Source organism: Dendrobates tinctorius, unplaced genomic scaffold (genome assembly GCF_039654945.1).
Source record: "Dendrobates tinctorius isolate UK_male_01 unplaced genomic scaffold, ASM3965494v1 ptg000083l, whole genome shotgun sequence".
Classification (NCBI taxonomy): domain Eukaryota; kingdom Metazoa; phylum Chordata; class Amphibia; order Anura; family Dendrobatidae; genus Dendrobates; species Dendrobates tinctorius.
The window spans coordinates 24054866-24075852 of record NW_027361751.1 but is presented as its reverse complement, the minus strand read 5'-3'; the positions used below and the strand labels follow the sequence as shown (position 1 = coordinate 24075852).

General features: G+C 47.2%; 1 protein-coding gene across 1 annotated transcript in view; it reads left to right on the top strand.

Annotated features, from left to right (window-relative positions):
- The window catches only part of PPWD1 (peptidylprolyl isomerase domain and WD repeat containing 1), a 53147-nt gene extending 32870 nt beyond the window's left edge, over nucleotides 1-20277 (top strand). Inside the window, exons 8-11 of the mRNA XM_073584237.1 lie at nucleotides 4143-4324; nucleotides 4575-4656; nucleotides 5829-6011; nucleotides 20029-20277. Of these exons, the coding sequence (XP_073440338.1) occupies nucleotides 4143-4324; nucleotides 4575-4656; nucleotides 5829-6011; nucleotides 20029-20172 (591 nt within the window). The 3' untranslated portion in view covers nucleotides 20173-20277. The remainder of the gene's footprint in view (nucleotides 1-4142; nucleotides 4325-4574; nucleotides 4657-5828; nucleotides 6012-20028) is intronic.
- Nucleotides 20278-20987: the final 710 nt, after the last annotated feature.

The window sequence follows — 20987 nt, the reverse complement described above, 5'->3', positions numbered from 1 at the left end:
TTTGGCTCCCGCATTTGCTTCAGTTTGGGCAGCCAAGGCCATCATGGCTTGGGCTGATCTATTGCAAAAGGGCCTTCAAGCTTCAAATCCTCAGCTGGCGGACCAGGCAGTGCAAATTGCAGTGGTGGCAGATTACATGGTCCATGCAGCGTTGGACTCTGCAAGAGGAATAGCGGGAATAGCATCAAACGCCATCACAATCCGGCGTATTCTCTGGCTAAGAGAATGGATAGCGGACGCGGCCTCAAAAAAGTCCCTAACAAATCTCCCGTACTTCAGTGGCCGTCTTTTCGGTGGAAAGCTGGATACAATGATATCCAATGCTACGGGGGCAAAAGTACTTCCCCAACTAAGACCAAAACGCACGTTTAAAAGGCGTAATCAATCTCGTTTCAGATCCTTTCGGAATTCTTCAGGCTGGTCCGTCTCACGCCCAGCACAAAACCGTAATCGTTCCTGTCCGGCCTCTGTGCCGCACGTGTGTTGTCCCTGCGGGGGGAACTGGCAATCAAAGACAAGCCAGGCAAAACCTAAAGGAGGAAAACCTCAGACTTTTCCCTCATCCTGACTCATGCCCTCTGGTGGAAGACACCCCACTTGTAGGCGCAAGTATTACAGAAGACAGGTGGGTCAAGGAAATAGTGTCTTCAGGATACAAAATCGAGTTTACTACCAGCCCACCGCACAGGTTTTTTCCCTCTGTCCCTCCAAAATCCCCGCTCAAAGCTCAGGCCTTCCGTCAAGCGGTTTCTTCCCTCCTGCGAGCAGGAGTCTTAGTGCCAGTCCCAGCAGAAGAGCGCTTCCGAGGGTTCTACTCCAACCTGTTCGTGGTGCCCAAGAAGGGAGGCAGCGTCCGACCCATACTAGACCTCAAGCAACTCAACAAGTATGTTCGAGTTCGTCACTTCCGCATGGAATCCCTCCGGTCAATCATTGCGTCTATGGAAAAAGGAGAATATCTTGCCTCCATAGACATACAGGACGCATACCTGCATATACCGATTGCTCCCGCCCATCAGAGGTTTCTCAGATTCGCAATCAACCAAGACCATTACCAGTTTGTGGCCCTCTCGTTCGGTCTCGCCACGGCTCCCAGAACATTTACAAAGGTCATGGCAGCTACCATGGACGTTCTGCACTCCAGAGGCATAGTAGTCGTTCCATACCTGGACGACCTTCTCATCAAGGCCCCGACCCTCAAGGACTGCGAGGTCAAAGTCTCGATCACGATCGACACTCTGACGCGCCTGAGATGGTTAGTCAATTTACAGAAGTCCTCGACTACCCCGAGTCAGTCTCTGACCTTCCTGGGGATGCTATTTGACACCTCCAAGGGTCTGGTGATCCTCCTCAGGGACAAGGCAATGGCTCTCTGTCTGGGAGTTCACACACTCCTCCGCAAGTCCCCCAGATGTCTCCGGTATGGCATGAGAGTACTTGGCCGGATGGCAGCAGCAATGGAGGCGGTACCATTTGCCCAGTTTCACCTCAGACCCCTTCAACTGGCCATCCTCAAGTCCTGGGACAGGAATCCGTTCTCCCTCGACAGGGAGTTCCGGTTATCAGCAAACACCAGGAGGTCCCTGCACTGGTGGCTCAAGCCAACCTCGCTTGCAAGGGGAAAATCCTTTCTCTCCGGTCAATGGAAGGTTTTGACCACCTACGCAAGCCTTATGGGTTGGGGCGCGGTGCACCTACATCCGAGCGCAAGGCAGGTGGTCACCAAGGGAATCGACCATGCCCATCAACATCCTGGAAATTCGGGCCATCTTCCTGGCGTTGGAAGCCTTACATGACTTGCTGGCAGACTCATATCAGAGTACAGTCGGACAATGCCACGGCAGTGGCATACGTGAACCATCAAGGCGGCACCCGCAGCATCCAGGCGACGACCGAAGTAACGCGTATCCTACAATGGGCGGAGGCTGCAAGGTCTGTACTCTCCGCGGTCCACATTCCGGGTGTGGACAACTGGGAAGCCGACTATCTCAGCCGACAAGGAATGGACTCTGGGGAATGGTCTCTCCATCCCGAAGTCTTCTGTCAGATCTGTCATCATTGGGGGACCCCGGACGTGGATCTGATGGCATCCCATCTCAAGGCCAAGGTTCCCAATTTCATGGCCAGGACGCGCGATCCGCGGTCGCTCGGAGCAGATGTCCTGGTTCAGGACTGGACCCAGTTCCAGCTTCTGTACATTTTTCCACCCCTCCCCCTGATCTCCAGAGTCCTGAGGAAGATCAAATAAGAGGGTGTTCCCACCATTCTGATCGCTCCAGACTGGCCCAGACGTACATGGTACGCCAACGTCGTGCAACTCACAGCAGACGCCCCCTGGCGTCTCTCCACACGTCCCGACCTCCTGTCACAAGGCCCGTTCTTCCACCAGAACTCAGGGGCTCTCAATTTGACGGTGTGGCCATTGAGACCTGGGTTTTGACCCAAGCAGGTTTTTTTCACCGGACGTTGTTAAAACCATGATCAGGGCTCGAAAGCCAACTCCAGCCAGGATTTACTATCGTACCTGGAAGATTTTCTTCACATGGTGCGACTCTCGTGGGCAGATTCCACTTCCCTATTCTCTTTCAAAGGTCCTCGGTTTCCTTCAGTCAGGCCTGGACGCCGGGCTATCCCTGGGCTCGCTGAAGAGCCAGGTGTCAGCGCTCTCAGTGCTCTTTCAGAGGCGTATTGCTAACAAGCCGCAAGTGAAGACTTTTCTCCAAGGGGTTTCCCGATTGGTTCCCCCCTACAAACGTCCGTTGGAGACGTGGGATCTCAACCTGGTCTTGACAGCACTACAGTCACCTCCTTTTGAACCCCTTAGGGTGGTCTCACTCCGCTTTCTATCACAGAAAGTGGTTTTTCCTGGTGGCAATCACCTCGCTACGCAGGGCGTCTGAACTTTCAGCTCTTTTCCTGCAGACAACCCTTCCTGGTTTTTCACCAGGACAAGGTGGTTCTCCGTACAGTACCTTCCTTCCGAAGGTCGTGTCCAGCTTCCACCTCAATGAGGAAATATCACTACTGTCTCTTTGCCCGGCTCCCGTTCATAGGGTAGAGAAGGCTCTGCATACGCTTGACCTTGTTAGGGCATTGCGTATTTACGTGTCTAGGACTGCTCCCTTCTGGAAGTCTGATTCACTTTTCCTTCTTCCAGAAGGCGTTCGCAAGGGCCTACCGGCTTCCAAAGCCACCCTTGCTAAGTGGATCAAGTCCACCATTCAAGAAGCTTACCGCCTCAACAATTCTCCCCTTCCGGCCGGTATCACGGCACACTCTACGTGGGCGGTAGGGGCCTCTTGGGCCTTTCGGCATCAAGCCTCAGCACATCAAGTGTGTAAGGCAGCCACTTGGACTAGCCAGCACACATTTACAAAACACTACACAGTGCATACCCAGTCCTCAGCGGATGCGAGCCTGGGTAGACTGGTCCTGCAGGCGGCAGTACCCCGAGTCTAGAGGACTGTCAGCACAATATTCGTCCACTGCTTCCCACCCAGGGACTGCTTTGGGACGTCCCATGGTTCTGTGTCCCCCAATAAGGCGACAGAGTAAAGGAGATTTTTGTGTACTCACCATAAAATCTCTTTCTCTTAGCCTTTAATTGGGGGACACAGCTCCCACCCTGTTGCCCTTGCGGGCCGTTTTTATGGTTGGGTTCTCATATTGTTGTTTGAGCCTGTTTTATAGTAGCCTTTTTTACAGGCATGGTTATGTTTCTGGTATATTCCTCCTAATGCTTTTGCACAAAACTGGAGAAGGCTGACGCCGTCCAGGGGTGTATACTGCAGAGGAGCCAAAGTTAATCTTTTTCAGATTATGCATAGTGTCGCCTCCTAGTGGACAGCAGCATAACACCCACGGTTCTGTGTCCCCCAATTAAAGGATAAGAGAAAGAGATTTAACGGTGAGTACACAAAAATCTCCTTTTTGCCTTTGCTTGATCTCCCTCTTCACAAGATTCAACCATATGTGGTGACTGCATTTCTATGAATAATGGAAATGTAGAGGGTTCACTTCATCCTTGTTTTTTTTTTTAAACAGAGTAGCTCTGTATAAGGTATTACGTCTAATTGTGTAAATCAGAGAAGAAATATGAATTTATAGAAATTTTTCAAAAACCAGAAATCTTCAAATTTCAGTTCACCAAACGTGAGCCAGAAGACACAAAGAGTGCAGACTCCGACCGAGATATTTTCAACGAGAAACCATCTAAAGAAGAAGTAATGGCAGCCACACAGGCCGAAGGACCGAAACGAGTTTCTGACAGTGCCACTGTCCACACCAGTATGGGCGATATTCACGTTAAGCTCTTTCCTGTTGAGTAAGTGTCTGATGTGCAGATCATCTCCCCGTCAGGTTAAGAGACAGACAGCTTAGCCAGTACCTTGTTGTAGTCAGTATTCCTGCAGCATCACTTCCCTGCTACAATCCTGTCCAGGACTAATTTTCCAAAAAAAATTTTATGTGAGATTTACTGTATACTTGGCATATTGTTGAGTCTTACGGTTGGCATGAATGTTTAGTGCACAAGTTAATTGGGTGCATGATCCTTTTTTTTTTTTTTCACATAGATGTCCTAAGACAGTGGAGAACTTCTGTGTGCACAGCCGTAATGGATATTACAACAGTCACGTATTTCACCGGATCATAAAGGTAAGGACAAGAGGATATTGTTGTTGTCTGTGATGCAGTGTGCTTTCACAACCCGGCAAGTTATCTATCCAAAGAGTAGGTCATAACTTACTGATGCCTGGAACCCCCACTGATCCCAAGAACAGGGCTCTGAAATGCCCCTTTATTTAGCAAGTGTGGTCGTGCATGTATCCCACTGCTCCATTAATTCTCTAAGCATCTTCTGGAGATGATGAACAATCCCATAGACATTGGATGGAGCAATGGCAACATTATACAGGCTCAATCACATTCTAGAGTGGCATTTAAGAGCCCTGTTCTCTGGAATAGTGGGGGTCCTATTAGCCAGGCTCCCTAGCAAATTTCCTTTTTAATTAGTGTCATGAAAGAGTGGTGATTTCTTTATCGCCTCATTGGGGGACACAGGTTTCCAAGGGCAAAAATTCTTCGCAAGGGCATTTTAGCGTCAGCTCCTCAGGACGAGCTAGCGGAGTTGGCTGACCAAATTAATCATGCTGGTAAATACCTCTTGGCCGCCTCTTTTGATGCAGCCGGGTGTTCAGCAAGAGCTAACAGCAACATAGTTGCCATACGCCGTATCCTTTGGTTGAAGACATGGAGTGCGAACTCCACCTCTAAGAAGTCACTCGCTAACCTAGCCTTTCAGGGTTCTAGGCTCTTTGGCGCCAGGCTGGATCAGATAATTTCTGATGCCACCGGAGGTAAAAGTACCTCCCTTCCTCAGTCTCGGCCTAGACGTTTTTTTCAACAGAAAAGCTCCTCGTCAGTTTAGGTCCTTTTGCCCCTTTCCTTCCTCTGAAAATTACTCCCAGCAGGACCGGCCCTCTACCTCCGGGGTATTTACCAGCATGATTAATTTGGTCAGCCAACTCCTTTAGCTCGTCCTGAGGAGCTGACACCTAAAATGCCCTTGCGAAGAATTTTTGCCCATGGTAACCTGTGTCCCCCAATGAAGGCTTCAAGAAAGAGATTTTACGGTAAGAACCAAAAATCCCTCTTTTATTCTGTACACTATGTTCAAACTATAACTATTGATATGGAAGTCAAACACAGAGTACACAAGTAATATATGCCCAGACACAGGCGGGAAATTGCTTTTGAATGAGCTTAATCTGAAGAAGATGAACACATATAGTATTTTGTATTTGTAATAATTATCTTCCCTGATTTAGGGCTTCATGATTCAAACTGGAGACCCCACGGGCACCGGCATGGGTGGAGAAAGTATCTGGGGCGGCGAGTTTGAGGATGAATTCCATGCCACACTGAGGCATGACCGCCCCTACACACTCAGCATGGCGAACGCTGGTGCCAATACGAATGGCTCCCAATTCTTTGTAACCGTAGTCCCAACGGTAAGAATACCTTATAGCTACTGATTTACCTTTTTATATGTGATTTTTACATCAGCTAGAAGAATACTAATGTCAGTGGCCCATAATTACCCCTGACCCTTCTGCAGGTGAACGCTGTGCACATACAGCACTTGCACTCAGCCTCTACTGTCCTCATTCTACTGATTAAGAAAAACACATAAGGATCAATGTGCTGTGATTACCGCACATAACAAAACGGAATGTTTTTTTTTTTTTTCTTTGTTTTTTTACTGCTTACATAGGGCTTGTTTTTTTTTTGCAGGACAAGTTGTAGTTTTGAATGGCAAAATTCATTTTACCATAAGATGTAATGAAAAACTTTCTGCCATTGTTTTTAGGGCATAAATTGTGTGGTAAAAATGACCTGACATCATTATTCTCAAAGTCAGTACAATTATGGCGATGTCATAAGTTTTCTCTATCGCTTCATTGGGGGACACCGGAAACCATGGAGTGTATGCTGCTGACACTACGCAGAAAAGAGTTAGCTCCTCCTCCGCAGTGTACACCTCACCGACAGTAACTAGGATGTTCAGTTTAGCTTAGTGTCAGTAGAAGGTGAACACGGGTCTTTTACTAGACCCATCTCTACCTCAGTGTTCGTTGTTTCTTTTCAGGTGGATCTTCTTACTCTGGAGGGATACAGTGTAAACAGTCACAACTGTACTCCCACTTAGAGACTATGAGCACGGCGTGTACTGCCACACCGTATCCTCATATGTCTAGTTGGCAGGACCCCACCACCTAACACAGAAGAGTGTTTAGGTGATCCGTTTTTGGTTCTGGCCCCCGTCTCCCACCAGAGCCTGTCGGTTTAAAGAGGCATGGACGTCCCTCATACTTCAGATTCTTGGACGTCTTCAGGAGAGGTACAGCTCTCTTTCTCTCCCTCTCCACCAGATTGTGGTCCAGAAGTGTCAGAGGAGAAGATTCATGTAATGAAGAAAGAGGAGGATGACGATAAGAAGACATAGAGAAAGATGGAGGAAAACAGCAGAAGAGGATGAATGAGTCTTGCCCTCCCCCTCCCTCTCTTCTCAAGATTTTTATTCAGGGTTTTCTACTCTATATCGGGCCTGTTTCTGCCTTTATTCTGGCAGCTACCTCTCGGTGTGATGATTGACACTGTCCTCAGTACTGGATTTTCGCTTCCTTTTTCTTTTTTTGCACTTTCATAGCTGGGAACAGCTATTTCCAGGCCTTCGCGCCGCCCTCCCCTGCTCCTGGGGCTTTTGTCAAAAATATAGGTCCCGGCTTAAGTGCGGCCTAATCCTGGCATTTGGCCCCGCCCCTTTCTCCTCAGTGTTTTCGGGCGGGGCTTTTCTCCCACCCATTGATGACACACCTCCTCTTCCTGGCTCCGACGGTTAGCTCCGCCCACTCCTACTGGCTCCATTGAGAGGCTTTCTCTACCTCTTGCTCCGACACTTTATTGATTGTTAGTTTTGTTTACAATATATAATTTTATTATAATTATTACATACATTGATTTTCTTATTCACAATTTATTTTATTTTTTTTATTTGTTGTGGACCATATGTTTGGATCAATTATACATTATATAGTGTTTATTTTACACCTTCTAGCCAATCAGATATATATTTAATTTATATTGTTTTTTATTTCATTATTCCAGCACAGGCACTTGTTTTTAATTTTACTACTTTTTGCCATATGTAACAAAGGCTTTTACATATTGAAAATATCTTGTGGACCTTGTAACAAGGTCAGCCTTTGAAGCGACAGCGGCTACATTGTGCCATGCCTTTGCCTCCACCTGGGTGACAAAATCCATAGACACATGGGCTAAGCCTGCTCCGTCAGGGCGTTCTTTTTTGAGCCCAACCGGAGGAATTGGCCGACCTCGCCGCCCAAATTACTCCTGCAGGGAAGTACATGGTATCCACCTCCATGAAAACCGGTGCATGTGCTGCTTGGGCATCCAGCAATATCGTGGCCATCCAAAGGGTCATTTGGCTTAAGGAGTGGCTGGCAGACTTATCCTCATAGAAGTCCCTTACCAACTTGGGTTTCCTTCTGTTTGGCACCAAGTTGGACCAAATTATTAAGGAGGCCACCGGAGTGACGAGCTTCTTCCTTAGGCTAAACCTCGTTGTTCTCCTTTGTCACGTGAGTTTCGGCACTTTCAGCACTTCCCTTCAACGGTGGAGTTCTGCCACCTAGAGAAGTCACAGGCTCGTCAGGTTAGGAAAAAGGTTTCCTTTAACTCCTCCTCCGGGCGTTTCTGTGACGCGAGGAGTAGATCCCCAAGGAACAGTCCTGGTGGATTTTCCTTCACTTAACTCGTCGTGGATCTAAGATTGCTGAATGGAGGAGTCCATCTTTGTTTTTTCAGGATGCAGTCTCTTCGTTCAGTAATTTCTTCCTGGGAACCGCAGGAGTTTTATGTTCCATTGAAGCCTTTATCCATGTCCTTTTTTCTTCAAAGCATCAGAGATTCCTATGTATTGCAAGGTGCGGATCCTTTTTCATTTTATTGCCTTCCCTTTTGGGTTCTCAACAAACTCCCAGAGTCTCGCAGAGTCTGTGGCAGCGGTTTGGCACATTCTGTGGATCACAGGTTCAGTGCTCTTTCCCCTACCTCGCCGATGTTCTCCATGGCTCTGTCCATCATTCTTGATTCCCTTCCTTTCATCTTGGTCAGACTCATCTGTCGTAGCGCTCTCTCATCAGGTTATCTGATCAGGGTGACATGTGTCTATCCGGCTAAGGCTGCCCCTCCCCCTTTTTGGAGCTCGGGCGTATAGAGGCCTTCAGGTCTGTGAATGGTTGCTGAATCTATACGGCAATTGTAGGTTTACCGGGTTATCGCAGAGCGCCTTCTTATGGGTTTGGGGCTCACTCTACTTGGGCAGTGGGCGCCTCCTGGCGGTACACATAGGGCCTCTGCCCTGCACCTCTGTAAAGCGATGATCGGTCCTCCACATGGTCGCAAAATTTTTCAGAGTTAATGCCTAGCTTTGGCAGATGCCAGCTTAGGTAGAAAGACCTTGCAGGCGACGGTGGTGAGTTCTCCGACTTGATTGGAGTTGTCTGCTGTTCCCTCTCCTTGGGTACTACTTTGGGACGTCCCATGGTTTCCTTGTGTCCGCCAATGAAGCGATAGAGAAAACAGGATTTTTGGCTGCTTACCGTAAAATCTGTTTCTCTGAGCCTTTCAGTGGGGGACACAGCACCCTCCTAAGCTTAACAGCTCTGTAATAAATATATCATATACTAGCTATGAACCCGTTCTACGCCCGGGTGGCAAGCATTTTTATTGGTATATGTTCTCCAATCCTGGTATGTGCTGCCCCTCTCCTGTTCTGGTATGCATGGCACCCCTCATCCCTATCCTGGTATGTATGGTACCCTTCATCCCTATCCTGCTATGCATGGCCCCCTCATCCCTATAATGGTATGCATGGTCCCCTCACCCCATCCTCCCCCCCTCAATTCTGGTATGCATGGCACCACATTCCTCCTCCTGGTATGCATGGTCCCCATCACCCCCCCCATCCTGGTATGCATGGTCCCCATCACCCCCCCATCCTGGTATGCATGGCACCACATTCCTCCTCCTGGTATGCATGGTCCCCATCACCCCCCCCATCCTGGTATGCATGGTCCCCCTCACCCCCCAATCCTGGTATGCATGGTCCTCCTCACCCCTATTAAGCTGCGCACAAAAAAAACTTATACTCCCATTTCTTCCTTGTGTTCCAGCGCTGTCCCGTTCTGCCGTAGGCCGGGGGAGGAGTGCGACCGGAGTACGCGCATGCCCATACCACGCTGTCCGGCGCCATATTGCTGAAGACACACTGCAAATGTGTCTTTAGTAAAATGGCGCCGGATAGCGCTGTGGGCATGCGCGATTCCGATGCACACTTAGAACCCGGTCTCCGAAGAGAAACGTTGCGGCAACACTCCTCCCGGTCAGGTTAAGTATAGCGCCGGAGATTGCGGTATGCATTCAGTGTCTACGCATACTGTGATGTCTGGCGCCATACCTGTAACGCTGGATGCCTCAGTCTGTCTGGAGCCAGACTGCGCAGGCGCGTCACACTTGCGCAGTCTAAAGGCTTCGGACAGCGCGTGTGTGTGTGTGTGTGTGTGTGTGTGTGTGTGTGTGTGTGTGTATATATATATATATATATATATAATGTGTGTGTATGTATTGTGAGGTGCCAAGGGGAGAGGTGCTAGAAAACAGGTATATTTCTCCCCGTTTCATTTCATATGTCTCCCTGTACTGATGATGAAGTCAGTTTATTTCACTGTAATCCAGTCCTGGTTTCCTTAGTGATCAGCATGGAAAGGACTGGTAGTTCCTCTCCACTAATTCAATCCAGGTTTTGGCTTCCTGACTGGTCCAGCTGATATAATCAGGAGGAGCTGGGAGCTCTCAGTCTATCTCGTCTGCTGAGCTGGGAGCTGACACAGTAAGATTACATGGACTTCTTTGCTGTTATATAGGTTTATTTTGTAGTTAGCCTGCTATTGTTAGTTAGTGGCCAGACGGCCTTAGATGTTTTATTTCATGTTTGGCATGTGTAACATTGAGTAACAAGTGTGCACAATAAATATGCCGTGTCCATATTCATGTGGAAATTGCTTGTCTGCTGAAGTGACTTCATAGCCACACGCTTGTGCCAAAGCAAAGATCCCAGCTGAGCTGTCTATTCCCCACAAATGGTGTTTCGAATGCGGGCACTTATGGCTGCTGGACTGTGACTGCAGAGAAAACGCTGTGTATGTCCTGGCTGAAAGCTTCTGCGCTTTTGAAGAGCCAAGAGTCCAGTAATATGGAGGAACTAGTGAAGCAGTTATTGCAAGCAAATGTGCAGCAACAGCAGACTAATACTTGCTTCCAGAAGGCTCTGGAGCAGCAACACCAGATGCAGCAAGAGCAGTTGGAGGCAATAAAACAGGCCTTGGTTCGGCAACCCCGAGATGAGGGAGACCGTGCACAAAGCGCTGCTAGTGCGCAGAAAGCCGTTCAGAAGACTTTGCTTAAAATGACCGCAGACGATGATGTGGAAGCATACCTCACTATGTTTGAACGTATTGCAGAACGTGAGCACTTACCGCTGGACAGATGGGCTGAGGTAGTTGCTCCATTTCTGAGCGGAGATCCACAAAAGGCCTATTACGATCTGAGTGGAGCGGATGCTATGGACTATATCAAACTCAAAGGCGAAATCCTGGCAAGGCTGGGAGTAAACACGTATGTACGCGCACAGAGGGTGCATTTATGGAATTTTGTGGAGCATCAGCCAGCCCGCTCACAAATGCATGATCTCATCCATCTAGTAAAAAAATGGCTGCAACCAGAGGCTTTGACGTCCGCACAGATGGTGGAGCGTGTTGTTCTAGACAAGTACCTGCGGTCCTTGCCCGCTAAGATCCAGAGGTGGGTTGGACAGGGTGACCCAACTACCGCTGACCAGTTGGTGAATATGGTCGAACGCTACAATGCTTCTGAAAGCCTACTCCAAGGTACGTTAGCACCCCACTGGCTCCCCAAGAAGTCGCTGGAGAGTGCTGCAAAACCTACTTAATCTTCAAAAGAAGAGAACATCACAATGAAGGGTAGCAGACCCACAAAGGGACTATGGAGGTGGTACGGGCTCACATCAAGCCAGCAGACCTCGTCTGGGATCTCCATCGAGGAGACAAGGGCCTATACAATGTTGGCGATGTCGCGGGCTTGGCCATGTAGAAGCTAACTGCCCAATGACTACAGAGCCAATGGACTGTAACGCTATGAGGCGTCTTTCGTTATATGTGCAGTCAGTCTGTGTGGCGGAGACCCTCACGGGAAATGAACAACGCGTGTGCCACATCGAGGTTGACGGTTATAGTGTGAATGCCGTCTTGGATTCCGGCAGTCAAGTAACTTTGGTACATGCCAGTTTGGTGGACTCTAGCGCCCTAACGAACTTAACCGTGGGCATTAGTTGCATCCATGGGGATACTAAGAACTACCCCACTGCCTGGGTTACTCTTGCCACACCAGTAGGAACCAAAAGACATCAGGCAGCAGTCATAAAGTCTATGGGACACCGTATAATCCTGGAGAGAGACTTTCCCTTATTTTGGGACTTGTGGAACTTCAAAAGTGGCATGAACCCTCTAGTTGGAGACGGTGCTCCGGAGCTAGCCCCTGAACCATTGCAGCAAGACGACGGAGAACTCATCTCACAGGAAGTACTAGAATCTGTGGACTCTCCTCTGGCTGTGTATGCAGGCGAGGCAGACCAGCTAGAGGATGTTTTAGAAATGCCTGATCTTGAGGTGGCCCGTGGTAAGTTCGGGACCGCTCAGCACCAGGATCCTACTCTAGCAAGGGCGTGGGAAAACATAAAGGTCTCCGAGGGAAGACCATTGTACCCAGGGGCTCAAAACGAGTTCCCACACGTGGCGGTGCAGCAGGATATGTTGTATCACATAGACAAGGTGCGAGGGGTGGTGGTAGAACAACTAGTGGTACCTAAGTCCTTTCGCCAGGTAGTTTTGGAGTTGGCACATAAACATCCCTTGGGAGGACACCTGGCGGTAGAAAAGACAAAACACCGTATTCTGCAACGTTTCTTTTGGCCGGGTCTAGTGGGAGACGTGACCCAGTACTATCGGTTATGTCCTACGTGTCAATTGACCGCACCTATGTCACATTTTAGAAGCCCCTTAGTGCCCTTACCAATAATAGAGGTTCCCTTCGAGAGGATAGCAATGGATATAGTCTGTCTATTAGTAAAATCTGCCAGGGGTCATCAGTACATTTTGGTAGTATTGGATTACGCCACGCGTTATCCCGAAGCAGTGCCCTTGCGGAATGCCAATGCGAAATCAATTTCAAAGGAGCTGGTTAATATGTTTTCCCGCATCGGCAATCCGAAAGAGATACTTACGGATCAAGGGACCCCCTTTATGTCTCGTATACTTAAGGATTTATGTAAACTACTAAAAATCTCCCATTTGCGTACCTCAGTATATCACCCTCAGACTGATGGTTTGGTGGAGCGCTTTAACAAAACCCTAAAGGGAATGTTGAAAAGGGTGGTGGATAAGGACGGGAGAGATTGGGATGCCCTACTACCATACCTCCTGTTCGCTATACGTGAGGTACCCCAATCCTCCTCAGGCTTTTCACCTTTTGAGTTGGTTTATGGGCGGTGTCCTAGAGGCCTGTTAGATATTGCCAAGGAGACTTGGGAACAAGAGGTGACTCCTTATCGCAGTGTAATTGAACACATAACACTTATGCAGGACCGAATTGCAGCAGTTATGCCAATAGTTAGAGTGTTTAGAGCGCGCACAACATGCCCAAAGCACGGTATACAACCGAGCGGCAAAAACACGAGTCTTTCAACCCGGAGACAGGGTGTTGGTATTGGTGCCTACCGTAGAGAATAAATTTCTTGCGAAATGGCAGGGACCATACGAAGTGCTGGAACGAATAGGTGAAGTAAATTATAAGATACACCAACCAGACAAGAGAAAGCCCGAACAAATATTCCACATAAACTTGCTTAAGGCCTGGCGGGACAGGGAGAGTCTGGTGGCAGGAGCTGCCCTTGAGGATGGGCCTCGAGGGGCACCACCTTCTAAGGTAAAGGACCCCCAGGTAGCTCCGCCAGAAGTGGGTATTCCAGACACGCTATCCGAAAGCCAAAAACGAGAGACCAGGGAGTTCATACAGAGGAACGCAGATATTTTCTCGGAACTTCCTGGCCGGACTCACCTAATTAAACATGACATTATTACTGATCCACAGGCGTGGGTACGGCTAAAACCATATCGAATTCCGGAGGCTCGGAGACAAGCCATTGCCCAGGAAGTGAAGAAGATGTTAGAGCTCGGGGTCATTGAGGAGTCCCGGAGTGATTGGGCTAGCCCTATCGTACTGGTGCCCAAACCCGATGGGACTATCCGATTTTGTAACGATTTTCGGAAAGTAAACGAAGTATCGAAATTCGATGCCTACCCGATGCCAAGAGTCGATGAACGGATAGAGAGACTGGGTTCGGCCAGGTACATATCCACTATTGACTTAACAAAAGGTTATTGGCAGATTCCCCTCACGGAATCGGCCAAAGAGAAAACTGCCTTTGTTACGCCCCAGGGATTATTCCAGTACCGAGATATGCCATTTGGGTTGCATGGTGCCGCAGCCACCTTCCAACGTCTAATGGATATTGTCCTAAAACCCCATGGCCAGTATGCATCCGCGTACTTGGACGACATCATTTTCTTTAGCGATGACTGGGACACGCATTTGTCAAAAGTACAAGCCGTCTTAGACTCCCTAAAAACAGCTGGGTTGACGGCCAATCCCAAGAAATGTACGTTGGGATTGGAAGAGGCTCGCTATCTGGGATATAGCATAGGGAGAGGCGTCGTGAAGCCTCAAGCCAATAAAGTGGACGCTATTCAAAATTGGCCACGACCGGTAACCAAAAAACAGGTTGGAGCTTTTTTAGGGATCATTGGTTATTATAGGCGGTTCATCAAACATTTTGCGACCATCGCAGCTCCTCTCACAGATCTTACTAAGGGGTCGAAATCTGTCACAATAAAGTGGAACGCAGAAGCAGAGGAGGCCTTTCAGCGATTGAAAACAGTCCTCTGTGACCAACCAGTGTTGGTTGCACCAGACTTTAAACGGGAGTTTATTGTCCAAACGGACGCCTCTGGGGTGGGCCTCGGCGCAGTTTTGTCTCAAGAAGTAAATGGCGAGGAACACCCAGTGGCGTATCTAAGCAGAAAGCTTACGAGAGCAGAAAAGAACTACAGTGTAGTTGAGCGGGAAGCCCTGGCTGTGAAATGGGCCCTGTGCACCTTGCGCTATTATTTACTAGGTCGCCAGTTTAGTCTAGTGACGGACCATTCGCCCCTAACGTGGATGTCCCGGGCAAAAGAAGGCAATGACATGCTGGTTCTTAGCATTACAAGGGTTTAAATTTTCCGTTGAGCACAGGGCGGGCACAGCGCACAGAAATGCAGATACGTTGTCTAGAACGCACTGCTTGGTGACTCGTCGTGTCCGACCCCACGGGCTCGAACAGAGGAGGGGGGGGTGTGAGGTGCCAAGGGGAGAGGTACTAGAAAACAGGTATATTTCTCCCCGTTTCATTTCATATGTCTCCCTGTACTGATGATGAAGCCAGTTTATTTCACTGTAATCCAGTCCTGGTTTCCTTAGTGATCAGCATGGAAAGGACTGGTAGTTCCCCTCCACTAATTCAATCCAGGTTTTGGCTTCCTGACTGGTCCAGCTGATATAATCAGGAGGAGCTGGGATCTCTCAGTCTATCTCGTCTGCTGAGCTGGGAGCTGACACAGTAAGATTACATGGACTTGTTTGCTGTTATATAGGTTTATTTTGTAGTTAGCCTGCTAATGTTAGTTAGTGGCCAGACGGCCTTAGATGTTTTATTTCATGTTTGGCATGTGTAAAATTGAGTAACAAGTGTGCACAATAAATATGCCGTGTCCATATTCATGTGGAAATTGCTTGTCTGCTGAAGTGACTTCATAGCCACACGCTTGTGCCAAAGCAAAGATCCCAGCTGAGCTGTCTATTCCCCACAGTATATATATACAGTACAGGCCAAAAGTTTGGACACACCTTCTCATTCAAAGAGTTTTTTTTATTTTCATGACTATGAAAATTGTAGATTCACTCTGAAGGCATCAAAACTATGAATTAACACATGTGGAATTATATAATTAACAAAAAAGTGTGAAACAACTGAAAATGTCTTATATTCAAGGTTCTTCAAAGTAGCCACCTTTTGCTTTGATTACTGCTTTACACTCTCTTGGCATTCTCTTGAAGAGCTCCAATAGGTAGTCACCGGAAATGGTTTTCACTTCACAGGTGTGCCCCGTCAGGTTTAATAAGTGGGATTTCTTGCCTTATAAATGGAGTTGGGACCATCAGTTGTGTTGTGCAGAAGTCTGGTGGATACACAGCTGATAGTCCCACTGAATAGACTGTTAGCTGCTTTTTTCTTGCCATAATACAAATTGTAAGTAAAGAAAAACGAGTGGCCATCATTACTTAAGAAATGAAGGTCAGTCAGTCTGAAAAATTGGGAAAACTTTGAAAGTGTCCCCAAGTGCAGTGGCAAAAACCATCAAGCGCTACAAAGAAACTGGCTCACATGAGGACCTCCCCAGGAAAGGAAGACCAAGAGTCACCTCTGCTGCGGAGGATAAGTTCAACCGAGTCACCAGCCTCAGAAATCGCAGGTTAACAGCAGCTCAGATTAGAGACCAGGTCAATGCCACACAGAGTTCTAGCAGCAGACACATCTCTACAACAACTGTTAAGAGGAGACTTTGTTCAGCAGGCCTTCATGGTATAATAGCTGCTAGGAAACCACTGCTAAGGACAGGCAACAAGCAGAAGAGACTTGTTTGGGCTAAAGAACACCAGGAATGGACATTAGACCAGTGGAAATCTGTGCTTTGGTCTGATGAGTCCAAATTTCAGATCTTTGGTTCCAACCACTGTGTCTTTGTGCGACGCAGAAAAGGTGAACGGATGGACTCTACGTGCCTGGTTCCCACCGTGAAGCATGGAGGAGGAGGTGTGATGGTGTGGGGGTGCTTTGCTGGTGACACTGTTGGGGATTTATTCAAAATTGAAGGCATACTGAACCAGCATGGCTACCACAGCATCTTGCAGCAGCATGCTATTCCATCCGGTTTGCGTCTAGTTGGACCATCATTTATTTTTCAACAGGACAATGACCCCAAACACACCTCCAGGCTGTGTAAGGGCTATTTGACCAAGAAGGAGAGTGATGGGGTGCTACGCCAGATGACCTGGCCTCCACAGTCACCAGAACTGAACCCAATCGAGATGGTTTGGGGTGAGGTGGACCGCAGAGTGAAGGCAAAGGGCCAACAAGTGCTAAGCATCTCTGGGAACTCCTTCAAGACTGTTGGAAGACCATTTCCGGTGACTACCTATTGAAGCTCATCAAGAGAATGCCAAGAGTGTGCAAAGCAGTAATCAAAGCAAAAGGTGGTTACATTGAAGAACCTAGAATATAAGACATATTTTCAGTTGTTTCACACTTTTATGTTAATTATATAATTACACATATGTTAATTCATTGTTTTGATGCCTTCAGAGTGAAGCTACAATTTTCATAGTCATGAAAATAAGAAAACTCTTTGAATGAGAAGGTGTGTCCAAACTTTTGGTCTGTACTGTGTGTGTGTGTGTGTGTGTGTGTGTGTGTGTGTGTGTGTGTGTGTGTATATATATATATAATATGCGTGTGTATGTAATATATTATATAGAATTTTGTGTATGTATCTAAGTCATGCCCACTCCACATAGTCCCGCCCACTGGTGGTTGGAGAGCAGGTTTGCAGAGGGAAAGTGCGAGTGCAGAGCTGAGCTGCGAAGGAGAGAGCGGGGCTGCGGAGGGATAGAGCCGGGACAGCACGTGGAGAGCGGGGCTGCGGAGGGATACGGCAGGACGGCGCATGGAGAGCGGGGCTGAGCAGGACCCACAGTTAGTTACTATGCCCAGGCAACGCTGCGCTCTTCAGGTAGTTATATTATATTGTTACAGTTTGAGTTTCTGTTTTCTTTCTCTTCTATATGTTGCTTCTCCTACTGCTTTCTCACTAACTGAATATTCTAGTTCCTGTCGGTGGGTTTGTTTACTGCGGAGGAGGAGGTAACTTTTTTTTGCATAGTGTCAGCCTCCTAGTGGCAGCATAGCGTACACCCATAATTTCCAGTGTCCCCCAATGAAGGCTCCGAGAAACATATTTAACAGTAAGCAACCAAAAATCCTGTTTTTTTTCTGTAGGTGAAAAAAAAAATTAAATTTTGGTTTGTGTTTCCATTTTGTAAGATCCGTTTATTTTTTACTCCCCATCGGAGATTTTAATCTGCAATCATTTAATTACGTCTTTGTTATACTGCAATAACAAAACATTGCAGTATATCACTAAAATCACAGTCTGTGATCTCCTATACAACAAAGCTCATGGCTGGGCATCGCAGGAGAACCAACAAAGCACCATGGGATCTCCAACAGGCCCACAGCTGCTATAGAAAGCCATTGACAATCACGTCATAGGGTTGAGGCGCGGCAGTGGCAATAGGCGCAAGGAACCCCTGAACTGCACTCCTTAAATCCCACTGTCAAAGATTGGCATTTAAAGGTGTAGGTGTGTTACTCACTTGGGTGCGACGGAAGGAAAATAGGAGGCTTGTTCCTTTAAGTTCATGCCTTTAGATCAGGCAAACAAATTGTCCATAGCGGGGCTTTGCTCCGCCAGGCCTGTGGGCACACAGGCTGGGGGTAGTGTAAAGTACTCAGGCTCGGTCTGGAGCCAAACATACAGGAGGCCTTCTCCCTTCCAACACACAGACCATGTGCCAAAAAACAGCCTCCATTATATAGCCTGTAACCACACCCGGAGGTGAGATATGTGGGTAGCCAGACCCGCCCATCTCTCACAGCTACCCACAACCGAGTCCCAGGTACAATAAACAAACCTCTTGGTGCTTACGGGCACTAGAGAAAATACTCCGGGTTATATCCCATCGACTCTGTGACCATTAGCCTACACTACAAGGGGTTAAAGAGTACTGATCACCAGTCTGTAGCTGCTCTACTATTTAAGAAAACAATTGGAAGTTTCAGATTATCGGTTTTGCTCATTCACATTGGAAAAAATGCCCCCCTGAAGAACCAATCTTTTAGTATAGGAATGAGCACACATTAAGCATTTGCTGCGCAATTTCTGCTTCTCTTGGCAAGAAAAAAGCAGTGTAATGTGTTTTTGCCACGTATTGCGTTTTTTAAAAGCTATTTTGTTGTGTTCTAAATAGGTAAAATCTACAACAAAAACCCTGGAATAATTAATCTGCAAGTAAAGAAAATTAAGCAAAGAATGTATGAAATGTGTGGAATCTCACTCTGCCGATACTAGGAAATCCTTTTAGGTTTTGTGACAAAAATGCATGGTGTGCACAGCCCTTTAAGTTAGATCCCAACTTCTGGGTTGTGGTATCCCGCCACTCTCCACATCCTACATAAGCTGCTACATCCTCTACTGTATGGTATCTACATAGTAACCACTGTTCTGATGATATGCTCAGTAAAGGCTGTAACAAACCTGGTTTAGCTCAAGGCGCAAGATCTTTCCATACCTTGAAAGATCTTATGCTTTTACCACCACAGTGGTCACGTATGGTTGTCGCTCATGCTGCGCTTGCCAGGATCCCATAACCCAGTAGTTCAGACCTAACTTTTGCAGGAAACTTGGGTCCTTTAGGGGGAAATAAGTTACATGTTCCAGAATTATTATTTTTTTAACAATGGCACAGGTTCTGTAACGTATAGTGATGAGTGAACGTGCTTGGATAAGTTATCTGAGCATGCTCGAGCACTAACAGAGTGTCTTCGGCATGCTCGAATAATATGTTAGAGTCCCCACGGCTGCATGTTTCGCGGATGTTCGATAGCCTCAACTCATGCAGGGATTGTCTTATCTGAGCATGTTCGCTCATCACTTGTAACGCGTTGTCATTAATGGGTTAATGAGACCCCAGAGGAACCTGGCGATGGTCCAATGGCACAGAGAACTAGTAAGCTCTGAGACATACAGTTCTGGTACTTGTTCACATGAGACAGTGAGGTCACTGGATGCTGTGTCAAGGTTTCGTTACTCTCATTCCGTTTACTGTAAATGCCTCCCAGTAGGTCTGTTCCTCTTATCCGTTCTCGTCTTCCCAGAACCATCCTTCACATATGTCTCTAATTCTTCACTGCATGTCGTTGGCAAAATTGTGTGCAAGCATCAGCCGGCCGTCTGGCCGTCATTAATAGCTGTAATATTTCGTTGCCTCCTTCCAGTGTTGTAGCTCAGACAACACATTACGTAGGAGTATGTCCCCGTCACAGAAGGGTGTCAGGACGCACGTTCTCTTGTGTAACAGTCTGTTCTCTTCCAGCCTTGGCTAGACAACAAACACACAGTATTTGGGCGGGTAACCAAAGGAATGGAAGTCGTCCAGAGGATCTCCAACACCAAGGTTAACCCTAAGACGGACAAGCCCTACGAAGACATCAGCATCATCAGCATCACTGTGAAATAATATTGTGTAATATAGATATAGTCGTGTTTTATACCAATTGTACAAACATTTCTGTTCAGTACTTTTTATTAAAGTCAATAAATATAAATTCGATTATGAAAGAAACAGCCAAAACTTACTCGGATGACAACTAGTAATGTAGAAAGGTTTTTCTACAACACGGGGGGGACAGTATTCTAGATTAGTAGAAGGTCCACAACCCCTTTTAACGTTGGAAATTTCTTTCTCTTCTTGGATCTTTTTAAATTATGGCGGGGCTAGCGGCAAGGTCTGCAGGCTTGTCTAATGTGGCTAGTCGGGTCTTGTGGCTTAAGAGCTGCCCAGGAGATTTCCAATCACAGAACAAACTTTGCTCTATCCCGTGCGACTGCCAATTCTTATTTGGCAAAACCGGATGACATATTAGAAAATTATGGAGATAAAAGAAGGGCTTTCCCAGTTTTATTATAGTGTATCCAAGGAGCAGAGACCTTTCAGAGGAGGAAATCTTATCAGGGACGATCTCCTGAAGGAAATGGGAGCATAGGAACAGGAAAGATCTCTTCCCAATGATTACAATCTGCAGGTGGGGGGCTTTCTCTTTTTATCCAGGCCTGGTAAAACATCTCTTCCAGAAACTGGATTCTGGAAATAATAAGTCTGCTTGAAAATAGAATTTTGTCAGATTTCCCAATGAACTGTCATACTGACAGCCCGCAGAAGGTTAATATATATATATATATATATATATATATATATATATATATATATATATATATATATAATAAGGAAAAATAAAGCATTATCATTTCAAAGCCCTTCCATACGGCTTGTCT